The following is a 15,117-nucleotide window of genomic DNA, read 5'->3' on the forward strand; positions in this document are numbered from 1 at the left end:
GGGGGGGGCAGCTACAGAGACACACGGGGGGGGGCAGCTACAGAGACACACGGGGGGAGGGCAGCTACAGAGACAACGGGGGGAGGGCAGCTACAGAGACACACGGGGGGAGGGCAGCTACAGAGACACACGGGGGGAGGGCAGCTACAGAGACACACGGGGGGGAGGGCAGCTACAGAGACACACGGGGGGGAGGGCAGCTACAGAGACACACGGGGGGCGGCAGCTACAGAGACACACGGGGGGAGGGCAGCTACAGAGACACACGGGGGGAGGGCAGTACAGAGACACACGGGGGGGAGGGCAGCTACAGAGACACACGGGGGGGGGCAGCTACAGAGACACACACGGAGGGGAGCAGCCACAGGGGGGGGCAGCCACAGAGACACACGGGGGGGGGGGGGCAGCACGAGGAGACGTGGGCAGCCCGCCGCGTGCGTTACCTGCGGAGCGCCGCGTGGCTGTGGAGCCGGTGCGCTGGAAATGCCGGAATGGATCGCCGGGTTTCTAACCCGTCCGCGGACATGGGGTGGTGGTGGGGGGGTGGTGGGGGTGGTGGGGAGGGGGTGGTGGGGGGTGGTGGGGGGGGGGGTGGTGGGTGGTGTGTGGGGGGGAGGTGGTGGTGGGTGGGGTGGTGGGTGGGGATGATGGTGGTGGTGGGGTGAGGATGGTGGGGGGTGTTGGTGGGGAGGGTGGGGTGAGGGTGGTGGTGAGGGTGGTGGTTGGGGTGGTGGTGAGTAGAGTTGTGGGGGGGGTGGGGATGGTGGTGGGGATGGTGGTGGTGGGTGAGTGGGGATGATGGTGGTGGTGGGGGGGTGGTGGTGGGGAAGGTGGTGGTAGGGAGCGTGGTGGGTGGAGTGGTGGGGTGGTGGGGGGTGTTGGTGGGGGGGGTGTTGGTGGGGGGGGGTGTTGGTGGGGGGGGGGTGTTGGTGGGGGGGGGGGGTGTTGGTGGGGAAGGTGGTGGGTGGGGAAGGTGGTGGGTGGGGAAGGTGGTGGGGAGGGTGGTGGGTGGGGTGGGGGATGGTGGTGGTGGTGGGGTGGTAGTGGGGGTGGGTAGGGATGATGGTGGTGATGGGTGAGGATGATGGTGGTGGTGGGGGGGTGGTGGGGAAGATGGTGTTGGAGAGGGTGGTGGTGGGGGGGGAGGGTGGTGGTGGGGGGGGAGGGTGGTGGTGGGGGGGTGGTGGTGGTGGGGAGGGTGGTGGTGGGATGATGATGATGGTGGTGGTGGGGGGGGTGAGGGTGTGTTCCCCTTTGGTGAAGCACTGGCATGGATCACGTGACACACGACGGACGTGCAGCTGGAATGGATCTGCGGAATGGAGCGGCGGGTCACCTGGTCAGCACGGGGGATGGAACGCGATATTGCTTAAGGTGTGTGTACAGGTGTGTGTACAGGTGTGTGTACAGGTGTGTGTACAGATGTATGAGTGTACAGATGTATGAGTGTACAGGTGTGTGTACAGGTGTGTGTGTACAGGTGTGTGTACAGGTGTGTGTACAGGTGTGTGTGTACAGGTGTGTGTACAGGTGTGTGTACAGGTGTGTGAGTGTACAGGTGTGTTCAGGTGTGTGTACAGGTGTGTGTGTGTACAGGTGTGTGTACAAGTGTGTGCGTGTGTGTGTGTGCAGGTGTGTGTACAGTTGTATGTACAGGTGTGTGTGTGAACAGGTGTGTGTGTGTACAGGTGTATGTACAGGTGTGTGTACAGGTGTGTGTGTACAGGTGTGTGCGTACAGGGGTGTGCATACAGGTGTGTGCGTACAGGTGTGTGTGTGTACAGGTGTGTGCGTACAGGTGTGTGCGTACAGGGGTGTGCATACAGGTGTGTGCGTACAGGTGTGTGTACAGGTGTGTGTGTGAACAGGTGTGTGTGTGTACAGGTGTGTGTACAGGTGTGTGTGTGCAGGTGTGTGTGTACAGGTGTGTGTACAGGGGTGTGTACAGGTGTGTGTAAACCAACCCCCTACCTCCTCGTGGTGCCGGATGGGCAACGCTGTCGTGGACAGTGCTGTGGGGGGAGAGGGCCAATTCCGATTGTCCTTTCAACTCATGGCGTCTGTGACCACAGCAGCTAAATGGGGTCTCTGGACGGGTGTGAGGGGCTGGTAACCCCTCCACCTTCAATTAACTACCACTAAACTACGACCGACATTTTTAATTAACAAGCTTGTGCCGGAGGCCCCGGGGGGACAGGCGTCTACGACGTCTCCTGGCCAAACCCCATTTGGCGGAGCCAGGAGATTGAATCTTTACCCTCGGGGCTACTCCAGAAACAACAAAAAGCCACTACGGATGGCCACGTGGAATGTGTAAATGCTCACTGCGGTGGAGAGGCTGCCACTCCTCTGTCAGGAGCTGGAATGGTACTGCCTGGATCTCTGTGGCATTCAGGAGGTCCGGTGGACTGGTCTGCCTACGATCAATCCTGGGTTTAACCATGCTGGATTGTGTGAGGAACTCACCAATCCTCGCAAAATCTGGACAATGTCCCATCGGTTAGCTCCTCTGGCAGCAAGGCTGCGTTGGCTGGGTCATGTAGCCCGCATGCCCAATCACCGCATGCCCAAACAGCTTTTGTTCGAGCGGATCGAGGGGGCTAAATGGGCGCGGCACAGGCTAGAGAAGAGATGGAGTGATGTGGTACAGGTGAACGTGGAGCTGAGTGGACTTGCCGATGACTGGTACCAGCGGTGTCAAGATCGGCCTCTGTGGATGAGGCTCGTGAAGGACGCTACTGGGCAGCTGAAGGCAGTCGCCCTCCAACAACAACGGAGGGCGGAGGAGCGACGCTCACAACAACTAGCGGAGCGCCGGGTGCCAAAAGCACAGCGAGTTGGCACAGTAGGGGGCACAGGTGGTGCATCAGCCAGTCGTCTCAGTCAGTCGACCCGTGGCACCTGGGTCTGCCCCGTGACCTCCTACCAGCGGGCGTTCGACACTTCACGTGACCTCAAGGCGCACATGGCCTGGCACAAGCGTCGTGGTGACGTCACCGCCACTAAGTGGCGAATGGCGGTTATTGTTGTTGTGTGTGTGTACAGGTGTGTCTTTCGATTTAAAGCTTTCGTGACTGCAGGGATTCATCTTCTTGGTTCTTTCGGTAAAGTCACGTAGAAGGGAAATAATAAAATAATAAAAATAAAACATCATAAAATAATTCTCACGACGTTTCGGCTACAACGCAAGCAGCCGTCCTCAGGTGAAGAATGAAACACCACCAAGCTTGGAGCGTATATGTATTTTATTGTTTTATGTTATTATTTTATTATTTCCCTTCTACGTGACTTTACCGAAAGAACCAAGAAGAAGGTGTGTCTTTGTGTACAAGTGTGTACAGGTGTGTGTAAATGTGCACATGTACGCGCGTGCGTGTACAGGTGTGCCGTGCACGTACAGGTGCGTACAGGGCTCTGCGTGTGTACCGGCGTACAGGTACAGGTGTGCGTGTGGGTAACCGCCCCCCCCTGCCCCCCTCCACCCCCCCCCCCAGCACGACCCCGCACCTGAAGCGGTCGAGCAGGTAGAGCATGACGGCCACCACGTGCACCGAGAGTCCCACGAGCAGCCACAGCGTGCTCTGGAACGGCTGCATGAACGAGTCGAGCGTGCTACGCGGGATCTCCTGCTCAGCCGCGGCACGAGGAGAGAGGGAGACACGGTGGGGGTGGCGGGGGGGGGGCACGGCGGGGGGATGAGGCACGGGGAAGGGAGACACAGGGAGGTGATGGGAGACACGGGGAGGGGAGATACAGGAAGGTGATGGGAGACACGGGGAAGGGAGACACGGGGAGGTGATGGGAGACAGGGAAGGGAGACACAGGGAGGTGATGGGAGACACGAAGGTGAGGGGAGGCGAGGGGGGGACACGGGGAGACACGGGGAGACACGTGGAGACACGTGGAGACAGGGGGATGCAGCGTGTGAGTGATAACCCAACCCCCTTAGCGGAACGACACAGCACCACCACCACTACCATCACCATCTCAGTTATTTGTCATGCAACCATCGTGATGTCTGCAGGCTGATTTTACAGCGCACGCGCGGTTCACGTTTGTATCATTTTCAAGCAAATGTTAACACTAATATGGGGCTATCGTTTTAATGGGAAAAAATAATACACCGTAACGCGATAACAAATGTAATGTTCGTCGCTTCAAGAAGTCACTCGTTCGCCATCGTTGTCAACGCGTTGCCTGGAATCTTCTCCAGGTGGTCTCTAGAGAGCCCGGAGGTGGTCGCATTTTATCGCGGAATTGTTAGCAAATTTCTCGGAAGTGTTAACATCTTTTTGAAGCATTGCAGGCGGCCTCCCCGCTTGTACGACGTCACAACGCGTTTCCGGAAACCGCGTGGTCGTAACAAGATCATTGCCGTTTTCAATGCACACACACACACACATTCCGGACAACGACAATTGTTCGTTATCGTCGGTCTGGATATTTCTAGCAGAAATTTCACATAGTGCGAGAAAGATTGAAGTTACGCAAAAAAAAATCTAATGAACGCGACGAGGCTCCGCAGGATCGGCGGACTTGCCAATGCTCGACTTACAAACCCTCTACTGACGAACGTTCGACTTACGACTTGTGAACACTCGACTTGCAAATGCTGACTTATGAACCCTCAACTTACGAAAGCTCGACTTGCGAATGCTCAACTTACGACTTACGAACGCTCAACTTACGAACTCTCAGTGATACTTTCCTCCAGGAATGCGTCTACCGCTTCCGCGTTTAACGAGGGAGGGCGGTGGTGGGGCAAGGGGTGAGGGAACCGACTGAGACTATTTCCCTGGCTGCCCTGGCTGCCCTTCATCTCGGTAGGCCCCGGACCTTCTTGACGAGGATGGTGAGTCCCTGGTACTTGAACGGCTTGGAGAACTCGATGTACTGCGCCCGCTCGTTGTTGATGGTGAGCGGCGCCACGATGGTGTCCGCCTGGCCCATCAGCAGCTCCCCCATCATGCCGTTCCACTCCTTCTTGTTGCTGTTGTTTACCTGCGGAGCAGCGAGCGCGCACAGCGGACGCGTGCCCAACCTACATGAAGACGACAACAACCGCAACAACAACCGCGGCAACAACAATCGCGCAGCGGCGGCCCTCCTCACCCTCTCCTGGGTGCCGAACTTTCCGTCGTGCACGAGGTGGACGTCGTAGGTGAAGTTGAGGTTGTTGGCCAGCTTGATGAGGAGGTCCACGCAGAAGCCGTAGCAGCACTGCGGCACGATGGGACGCCCTGCCGCCACACAACGAACAGCGCCGCCAGCGGCGGGCAGCGGCCGCCACTATCACTCCACTGCTGGATGGGACACCACGGCGCCCACCCACCAGCCCCCCCCCCCACACCACCACCAACAACCCCCCCCCCCCACACCACTGACCCATGCCACCAGTCCCCCCACACAACCACCAACCCCCCCCCTACCAGCCCCCCCACACCACCACCACTGACCCATGCCACCAGTCCCCACCAGCCCCCCCCACCCGCCCCCCCCACCCCACTGACCAACGCCACCCCACTGATCCATCCACGCCACCAGTCCCCCACCACCACCTCCCCCCCCCCCACACCACTGGTCCACCCCACCAACCCTCCCCCCACCAACCCCCCCCCCCACCACTGACCCACCCCATCAACCCTCCCCACCAACCCCCCGACCAACCCCCCCCCCCACCACTGACCCACCCCACCAACCCTCTCCACCAACCCCCCCCCCCACCACTGACCTACCCCATCAACCCTCCCCACCAACCCTCCCCCCACCAACCCCCCCCACCACTGACCCACCCCATCAACCCTCCCCACCAACCCCCCCACCAACCCCCCCTCACACTACTGACCTACCCCACCAACCCTCCCCCCACCAACCCCCCCACCCACCCCCTCCCCCCCCCACCCCACTGACCCACGCCACCAACCCTGGAAGGGTGTTGTTGTTGTTGTGGTTGCGTTGTGGTCGTTGTGTCACCTGGAAGGGTGTTGTTGTTGTGGTCGTTGTTGTTGTTGCTGTGGCGTTGTTGTTGTGGCCGTTGTGTCACCTGGAAGGGTGTTGTTGTGGTCGTTGTTGTGGTCGTTGTTGTGGTCGTTGTTGTTGTTGCTGTGGTGTTGTTGTTGTGGTCGTTGTGTCACCTGGAAGGGTGTTGTTGTTGTGGTTGTTGTTGCTGTGGTGTTGTTGTTGTGGTTGTTGTTGTGGTGTTGTTGTTGTGGTCGGTGTGTCACCTGGAAGGGTGTGGTTGTTGTGGTTGTTGTTGTTGTGGTTGTTGTTGTGGTTGTTGTTGCTGTGGTGTTGTTGTTGTGGTCGTTGTGTCACCTGGAAGGGTGTTGTTGTTGTGGTTGTTGTTGCTGTGGTGTTGTTGTTGTGGTTCTTGTTGTGGTGTTGTTGTTGTGGTCGTTGTGTCACCTGGAAGGGTGTGGTTGTTGTGGTTGTTGTTGTGGTTGTTGTTGCTGTGGTGTTGTTGTTGTGGTCGTTGTGTCACCTGAAAGGGTGTTGTTGTTGTGGTTGTTGTTGTTGTGGTTGTTGTTGTGGTTGTTGTTGTGGTGTTGTTGTTGTGGTCGTTGTGTCACTTGGAAGGGTGTTGTTGTTTTGGTTGTTGTTGTAGTTGCAGTGGTTGTTGTTGTTGTGGTTGTTGTTGTGGTTGTTGTTGTGGTGTTGTTGTTGTTGTGGTCGTTGTGTCACCTGGAAGGGTGTTGTTGTTGTGGTTGTTGTTGTGTTGTTGTTGTTGTGGTCGTTGTGTCACCTGGAAGGGTGTTGTTGTTGTGGTTGTTGTTGTGGTTGTTGTTGTGGTTGTTGTTGCTGTGGTGTTGTTGTTGTGGTCGTTGTGTCACCTGGAAGGGTGTTGTTGTTGTGGTTGTTGTTGTGGTTGTTGTGGTTGTTGTTGCTGTGGTTGTTGTAGTTGTTGTTGTGGTGTTGTTGTTGTGGTCGTTGTGTCACCTGGAAGGGTGTTGTTGTTGTGGTTGTTGTTGTTGTGGTTGTTGTTGTGGTTGTTGTTGCTGTGGTGTTGTTGTTGTAGTCGTTGTGTCACCTGGAAGGGTGTTGTTGTTGTGGTTGTTGTTGTGGTTGTTGTTGCTGTGGTTGTTGTAGTTGTTGTTGTTGTGGTGTTGTTGTTGTGGTCGTTGTGTCACCTGGAAGGGTGTTGTTGGGCCCCATGCAGATGACCTTCTGGATGGTGTCGCCGAAGATGGTGAGCTCCTTCTTGCAGGTGCCGTCCTTCAGCGTCGGCTTCACGTAGACGAACGGCTCCTGGTGGATCGTGACGATCTGGGGGCATCGTCACCGTCGTGGTCACCATCGTCATCGTCACCATCGTCATCATCGTCACCGTCGTCATCGTCGTCATCATCGTCACCGTCGTCGTCATTATCATCGTCGTCATCGTCGTCGTCATCATCATCGTCGTTGTCATCATCGTCGTCATCATCGTCATCATCGTCGTTGTCACCGTCGTCGTCATCATCGTCATCATCGTCACCACCGTCATCGTCGTCATCATCATCGTCGTCATCATCATCGTCTTCATTATCATCATCATCATCGTAGTTGTCGTCATCATCACCACCGTCATCGTCGTCATCATCATCGTCGTCATCATCATCGTCTTCATTATCATCATCACCACCGTCATCGTCACCACCGTCACCCGTCATCATCATCGTCGTCATTATCATCGTCATCGTTGTCGTCTTGATTATCATCATCATCGTCGTCATCATGAACGTCATCATCATCACCGTCAACACCGGCATCCTCAACATCATCATCCTCAACATCATCATCACCAGTATCACCATCGTCACCATCATCATCATCAGCATAATCCTCAACATCATCATCACCAGTATCACCATCACAAACATCCTCAACACCATCAATACCATCATCGTCGTCGTCGTCACCAGCACTATCATCCTCACCATCACCATCATCAGCTTCCACATCACTACCATCACAATCACTACCATCACAATCGTCGTCATCATCATCGTCGTTGTCATCATCGTCGTCATCATCGTCATCATCGTCGTTGTCACCGTCGTCGTCATCATCGTCATCATCGTCACCACCGTCATCGTCGTCATCATCATCGTCGTCATCATCATCGTCTTCATTATCATCATCATCATCGTAGTTGTCGTCATCATCACCACCGTCATCGTCGTCATCATCATCGTCGTCATCATCATCGTTTTCATTATCATCATCATCATCGTAGTTGTCGTCATCATCACCACCGTCATCGTCGTCATCATCATCGTCGTCATCATCATCGTCTTCATTATCATCATCACCACCGTCATCGTCACCACCGTCACCCGTCATCATCATCGTCGTCATTATCATCGTCATCGTTGTCGTCTTGATTATCATCATCATCGTCGTCATCATGAACGTCATCATCATCACCGTCAACACCGGCATCCTCAACATCATCATCCTCAACATCATCATCACCAGTATCACCATCGTCACCATCATCATCATCAGCATAATCCTCAACATCATCATCACCAGTATCACCATCACAAACATCCTCAACACCATCAATACCATCATCGTCGTCGTCGTCACCAGCACTATCATCCTCACCATCACCATCATCAGCTTCCACATCACTACCATCACAATCGTCATGTTCTCTTACCATCACACTATCATCACCACCACCATATCCACCACTAATATCGTCACCACCAACATCACCATCATCGCTATCATCACCAACATCACCACCATCATCATCATCATCATCGCTATCATCACCAACATCACCACCACCATCATCACCATCATCATCATCATCGCCATCATCACCAAAATCACCACCATCATCATCATCGCTATCATCACCAACATCACGACCAACATCACCACCACCATCATCATCATCATCGCTATCATCACCAACATCACCACCACCATCAACACCATCAACATCGCTGATGTGTGTGCGCTTTGAAGGGCACCTTGAGTTTGGTCGACATCTTGAACCTGTCTGGGATGATCGTCAACATCACCATCACCAGTATCGCCATCATCATCGTCACCATCATCATCGTCACCATCATCATCGTCACCATCATCATTGTTAATACCGTCATCAGCATAATCCTCAACATCATCACCATCACCAGTATCGCCATCATCATCGTCACCATCATCATCGTCACCATCATCATTGTTAATACCGTCATCAGCATAATCCTCAACATCATCACCATCACCAGTATCGCCATCATCATCGTCACCATCATCATCGTCACCATTATCATCGTCACCATCATCATCATCACCATCATCATTGTTAATACCGTCATCAGCATAATCCTCAACATCATCACCATCACCAGTATCGCCATCATCATCGTCACCAACATCATTGTCACCATCATCATCGTCACCATCATCATTGTTAATACCGTCATCAGCATAATCCTCAACATCATCACCATCACCAGTATCGCCATCATCATCGTCACCATCATCATCGTCACCATTATCATCGTCACCATCATCATCGTCACCATCATCATTGTTAATACCGTCATCAGCATAATCCTCAACATCATCACCATCACCAGTATCGCCATCATCATCGTCACCAACATCATTGTCACCATCATCATCGTCACCATCATCATTGTTAATACCGTCATCAGCATAATCCTCAACATCATCACCATCACCAGTATCGCCATCATCATCGTCACCATCATCATCGTCACCATTATCATCGTCACCATCATCATCGTCACCATCATCATTGTTAATACCGTCATCAGCATAATCCTCAACATCATCACCATCACCAGTATCGCCATCATCATCGTCACCAACATCATTGTCACCATCATCATCGTCACCATCATCATTGTTAATACCGTCATCAGCATAATCCTCAACAACATCACCATCACCAGTATCGCCATCACCAGCAACCTCAACATCAGCAGCATCCTCAACACCATCAACGCCATCAACATCGCTGATGTGTGTGCGCTTTGAAGGGCACCTTGAGTTTGGTCGACATCTTGAACCCGTCCGGGATGACCTTGCCTCCTCCGGGCCAGACGATGTCTTTGTCGTTGACCTGAGCCTGGGGCGGTCAAGGTCAAGGTCAAAGTCAGGGTCAAGGTCAAGGTGAATGTGGTCGTTTTAGAGATCAGAATATGTCGTTTATTACTGGGGGAGACGGGGGGGGAGGAGACTGGAAGAGGATGGGGAGGGAGGAGAAGAGGGTTGAGGAGGGAGGGAAGAAGGGAGGGACAGGAAGGAGAGGAGGGAGGGAGATGAGGGAGGGAGGAGGAGGGAGGGAGAGGAGGGGGTGGAAAGAGGGGAGAGGAGAAGAGAGGATGGGGGAGGATAGGGGAAGGAGGAGGAGGTGGGAGGAGGAGGAGGGGGGATGAAGAGGAATGGGCAGGAAGGAGGAGGAGGGAGCGAGGGAGCATGGTCAAGGAGGGAGGGAGGAGGCTGGAGGCTGGAGGAGCAGGGTGAAGGAGAGAGGGAGGGAGGAGGAGGTCGAGGAAGAGGAGGAGGGAAGAGAGGAGGGGAGGAAGGAGGAGGAGGATGAGGAGGGAGGGAAGGAGGGAAGAGGAGGGGGATGAGGAGGGAGGGAGAGGAGGAGGTGGAGGGAGGAGGTGGGAGGAGGAGGGGGGATGAAGAGGAATGAGCAGGAAGGAGGAGGGAGCGAGGGAGCAGGGAGGGGGAGGAAGAGGAAGAGGGGAGGGAGGAGGAGGGGGAGGGAGAGGAGGGGGAGGGAGAGGAGGGGGAGTTAGGGAGGAGGGGGAGAGGGGTGAAGGAGGGAGGGAGGGAGGCTGGAGGGGGCTGGAGGCTGCAGGAGGGTGAAGGAGTGAAGGAAGGAGGGACGGAGGCTGTAGGAGGAGGCTGTAGCAGGGTGAAGGAGTGAAGGAGGGAGGGAGGGAGGCTGTAGGAGGAGGCTGTAGCAGGGTGAAGGAGTGAAGGAGTGAAGGAAGGAGGGAGGGAGGCTGTAGGAGGAGGCTGTAGCAGGGTGAAGGAGTGAAGGAGTGAAGGAAGGAGGGACGGAGGCTGTAGGAGGAGGCTGTAGCAGGGTGAAGGAGTGAAGGAAGGAGGGACGGAGGCTGTAGGAGGAGGCTGCAGGAGGGTGAAGGAGTGAAGGAGTGAAGGAGGCTGCAGGAGGAGGCTGCAGGAGGGTGAAGGAGTGAAAGAGTGAAGGAGGGAGGGATGTAGGAGGCTGCAGGAGAGTGAAGGAGTGAAGGAGGGACGGAGGCTGCAGGAGGAGGCTGCAGGAGGGTGAAGGAGTGAAAGAGTGAAGGAGGGAGGAATGTAGGAGGCTGCAGGAGGGTGAAGGAGGGAGGGAGGGCTCTAGGAGGCTGTAGGAGGAGGCTGTAGGGCCCCACCTTGTTCTCCTCTGTCCAGGCCCCCACGGGCACGAGGTTGTGTCCGGCCTGCAGGTTCACGAGGACGTACTCGGGGTGCCGCCGGTCCCCCTCCTCGTCGAACTCCACGCGGCCCGTGAGGCCCTCCTTGAGGCTGGCCGACAGCAGGTACCTTGCGCGGAGGCAATGGGGTCGTCCATAAATGACGTCACGCGATTTTGGACGATTTTGGACGATTTTTGACCCCCCCCCCCCTCCCTTCGTCACACGGCGTCACAAAACGTCAGACCCCCTCAAATATGACGAAAAATAAAAAAAAATGCTTCAAATCACTTTAAACTATTTTCATTGTACCTTCTTGGTTCTTTCGGTAAAGTCACGTAGAATGGAAGTAATAAAATAATTAAAAGAAAACATAATAAAATAATATAATTTGTTTTTTTTTATTTTATTATTTCCCTTCTACGTGACTTTACCGAAAGAACCAAGAAGATGAATCCCTGCAGTCACGAAAGAAGCTTTAAATCGAAATTTTGTCATTGTAGTGCGTATTTAATGTGGCGCTGCACTCTGATGTTGTAGCAGAAAACATTTGTTTAAAAGTCCATTCAATTAAGTAGAACGTGTTGTCTATATTTATTTATTAAAGTTGCGCATTTTTACGTGACGTCACATTTCTCAAACCACCCCCCCCCCCCTCGTCACACATCGTCACAAATGTCTGACCCCCAACCCCCCCTCTAGGTGCGTGACGTCATTTATGGACGGCCCCAAAGCTGCTTTGGACCAAGTGCTGTGAAGCGAGGTGGGTGGGTGGCCAGAGGTCATGCGCCACGTGACCCCCGTGACCCCCGTGACCCCGGATTTTGTCTCCCCGGTTGGGGTGACGTTTGCCACACGCTGACACCGGAATGGTGCCGAGGGGATAAGGCGGAGGGGGAGCAGGGGAGGAGGATGATGATGATGATGATGGAGGGGGAGCAGGGGAGAGGATGGTGATGATGATGATGATGGAGGGGGAGGAGGATGATGATGATGATGATGGAGGGGGAGCAGGGGAGAGGATGATGATGATGATGATGGAGGAGGAGGATGATGGAGGAGGGGGAGGAGGAGCAGGGAAGGAGGATGGTGATGATGATGGATGATGATGATGATGGAGGAGGAGGAGGAGGAGGAGGAGGGGAGGAGGAGGATGATGATGGTGATGATGGAGGAGGAGGGGGAGCAGGGAAGGAGGATGATGATGATGATGGAGGAGGAGGAGTGGGAGGAGCAGGGGAGGAGGAGGAGGATGATGATGATGATGATGATGGAGGATGATGATAATGGAGGGGGAGCAGGGGAGGAGGGTGATGATGATGATGATGATGGAGGGGGAGCAGGGGAGGAGGATGATGATGATGGATGATGGTGATGATGGAGGAGGAGGAGGAGGAGGATGATGATGGTGATGATGGATGATGGTGGTGATGATGATGATGATGGAGGAGGGGGAGCAGGAGGATGATGATGGTGATGATGGAGGAGGAGGAGGATGATGATGATGGAGGGGGAGCAGGGGAGGAGGGTGATGATGATGATGATGATGGAGGGGGAGCAGGGGAGGAGGGTGATGATGATGATGATGGAGGGGGAGCAGGGGAGGAGGATGATGATGATGGATGATGGTGATGATGGAGGAGGAGGAGGAGGAGGATGATGATGGTGATGATGGATGATGATGGTGATGATGGATGATGGTGGTGATGATGATGATGATGATGGAGGAGGGGGAGCAGGAGGATGATGATGATGATGATGATGATGGAGGAGGGGGAGCAGGATGATGATGATGGAGGATGATGATGATGATGGAGGATGATGATGATGATGGAGGGGGAGCAGGAGCGATGAGGTGGAGGATGGAGGAGCAGGAAGGAGTTGGTTGGTGGTGGTGATTGCCATCGGAGGAGGGAAGTGGAGGGAGTGGATGGAGGGGAGGGAGTGGAAGGAGTGGATGTAGAGAAGGGAGTGGAGGGAGTGGAGGGAGGGGAGGATTTGGAGGGAGGGAGGGAGGGAGAGAGGGAGTGGATGGAGGGAGAGAGTGGAGGGAGTGGAGTGAAGGGATTGGATGGAGGGATGGAGGGAGGGAGTGGATGGAGGGAGGGAGTGGAAGGAGGGAAGGGAGGGAGGGATTGGAGGGAGGGAGGGAGGGGAGGGAGGGAGGTAATGGATGTAGAGAAGGGAGGGAGTGGATGGGGGGAGGGAGTGGAGGGAGTGGAAGGAGTGGATGTAGAGAAGGGAGGGAGTGGATGGAGGGGAGGGAGAGAGTGAATGGAGGGAAGGAGTGGAGGGAGGGAGAACAGGGAGTGTATGGAGGGAGTGGATGGAGCGAGCGAGGGAGTGGAGGGAGTGGATGGAGGGAGTGGAGTAGATGGGGGTAGCAAATGGAGAGAGGGATGGAGTGAGTGGAGTGGAGGGAGCGGACTTGAGTGGAGAGAAGTTAAAGTTGAGTTGAGTGGAGTTGGGTGGACTTCAATAGAGTGGAGCGTAGCGTAGCGAGCTGAGTTGACTGCAGTTGAGCTTTCGGGATGAAGTTTGGAGTTGGAGTCGGAGATCCCCCGCGCTCACCCAGCCCCGGGGGCTGTGTGAGCGAGGCCCTTGGCTCACCGGTTGAGCGTGAGTCCTCCCTTCCACACGGCCGTGTTGCCCACGCAGCCTCGCGGGGGCTCGCTCACGTTCTCCCGCTCCGTCGCCTCCTTGATGGAGTGCGCGAGCAGCGCCACCGCGTCGCGGATGTGCGCGCTCTCGTTGGAGCCGTGCTGCAACTGCAGGCCCAGCAGCCCTGGTGGGCGGGGGGGGGGGGGGTTGGGGGCGGGGCGGGTCAAGATTGTAGAGGTGGGGTCAAGATTATGGAGGGGGATCAAGATTATGGAGGGAGATCAGGATTATGGAGGGGGGGTCAAGATTATAGAGGTGGGATCAAAATTATGGAGGGGGAGGGGAAGGGGGGGTCAAGATTATGGAGGGGAAGGGGGGATCAAGATTATGAAGGGATGGGTTGGGGGGGGATCAAGATTATAGAAGGGGGATCAAGATAATGGAGGGGGAGGGGGGGATCAAGATTATGAAGGGATGGGGTTGGGGGGAGGATCAAGATAATGGAGGGGGAGGGAGGGAGGGGGGTTTGGGTGGAGTGGTGATCAAGGCAGGATCGGCCGATGTGGAAGGGAGGTCAAGGTGGGGTGGAGGTCACAAGGGTGGGATCAACGTGGCGGGGTTCGGGGGGGGGAGTGTGAGGGGCGGGTGGGTGGGGTGGGACCGGTGGGTGGGTGTGGCGGGTGGGGCGGGTGGGTGGGGCGGGGTGGGTGTGCATGGGTGTGTGTACGTGGGTGCGTGTGCGTGGGTGCATGGGTGTGTGTGGGTGTGTGTGCGTCGGTGCATGTGGGTGTGTGTGTGCGCGTGGGTGTGTGGTGTGTGTGTGTGGTGTGTGTGTGGGCGTGTGTGTGTGGATGTGAGTGTGTGCGTGCGTGTGTGTGGGTGTGTGTATGTGTGTGTAGGTGTGGTTGTGTGAGTGCGTGCATGTGCATGTGTGCGTGTGCGTGCATGTGTGCGTGTGCGTGCATGCGTGTATGCGTGCACGTGCGTTTGTGTGTGTGTCACCTTCGGGCGCGTTGACCAGTGCGGCGGGTGAGACCTCCCTCTCGCCCACAAGCCACACGTAGCCGCTGCCCGTCATGTTGAGGAGCGCCGCGTCTCGGTAAACCGTCGAGCATCC

At 55.6% G+C, this 15,117-nt stretch overlaps 1 protein-coding gene across 4 annotated transcripts; it reads right to left on the minus strand.

Annotated features, from left to right (window-relative positions):
* Positions 1-1,190: 1,190 nt before the first annotated feature.
* Positions 1,191-15,105, minus strand: GRIN1 (glutamate ionotropic receptor NMDA type subunit 1). Of its 4 annotated transcripts, none has more exons than XM_061579974.1 (9): positions 15,003-15,105; positions 14,010-14,184; positions 11,379-11,529; positions 10,013-10,096; positions 7,128-7,263; positions 5,113-5,240; positions 4,837-5,001; positions 3,508-3,626; positions 1,191-1,312 (listed from the first exon to the last, which is right to left on the minus strand). In XM_061579974.1, exons 1-9 carry the CDS (start codon positions 15,076-15,078, stop codon positions 1,276-1,278), a joined length of 1,071 nt encoding a protein of 356 aa, XP_061435958.1. In that variant the 5' UTR covers positions 15,079-15,105; the 3' UTR covers positions 1,191-1,275. The 4 variants fall into 4 exon arrangements, with proteins under 4 accessions (XP_061435958.1, XP_061435957.1, XP_061435954.1 ...); XM_061579973.1 differs by having other exon boundaries at positions 5,113-5,258; XM_061579970.1 differs by lacking the exons at positions 10,013-10,096; positions 11,379-11,529; positions 14,010-14,184; positions 15,003-15,105 and adding an exon at positions 8,967-9,986 and having other exon boundaries at positions 5,113-5,258.
* Positions 15,106-15,117: the final 12 nt, after the last annotated feature.

The sequence above is a fragment of the Lethenteron reissneri genome, chromosome 71, assembly GCF_015708825.2.
Source record: "Lethenteron reissneri isolate LAM-NWPU_2019-01 chromosome 71, ASM1570882v1, whole genome shotgun sequence".
In the NCBI taxonomy this organism is placed as follows: domain Eukaryota; kingdom Metazoa; phylum Chordata; class Hyperoartia; order Petromyzontiformes; family Petromyzontidae; genus Lethenteron; species Lethenteron reissneri.

Coding starts and splice junctions, on each gene's coding strand:
- GRIN1 (XM_061579970.1), bottom strand. CDS start 9,983: ATGTTGATGGCGTTGATGGTGTTGAGGATGCTGCTGATGTTGAGGTTG. Junction 7,264..8,966: donor AGATGTCGACCAAACTCAAG/GTGCCCTTCAAA, acceptor CGATGCCCCCAG/ATCGTCACGATCCACCAGGA. Junction 3,627..4,836: donor TCACCATCCTCGTCAAGAAG/GTCCGGGGCCTA, acceptor GCGGCTGAGCAG/GAGATCCCGCGTAGCACGCT.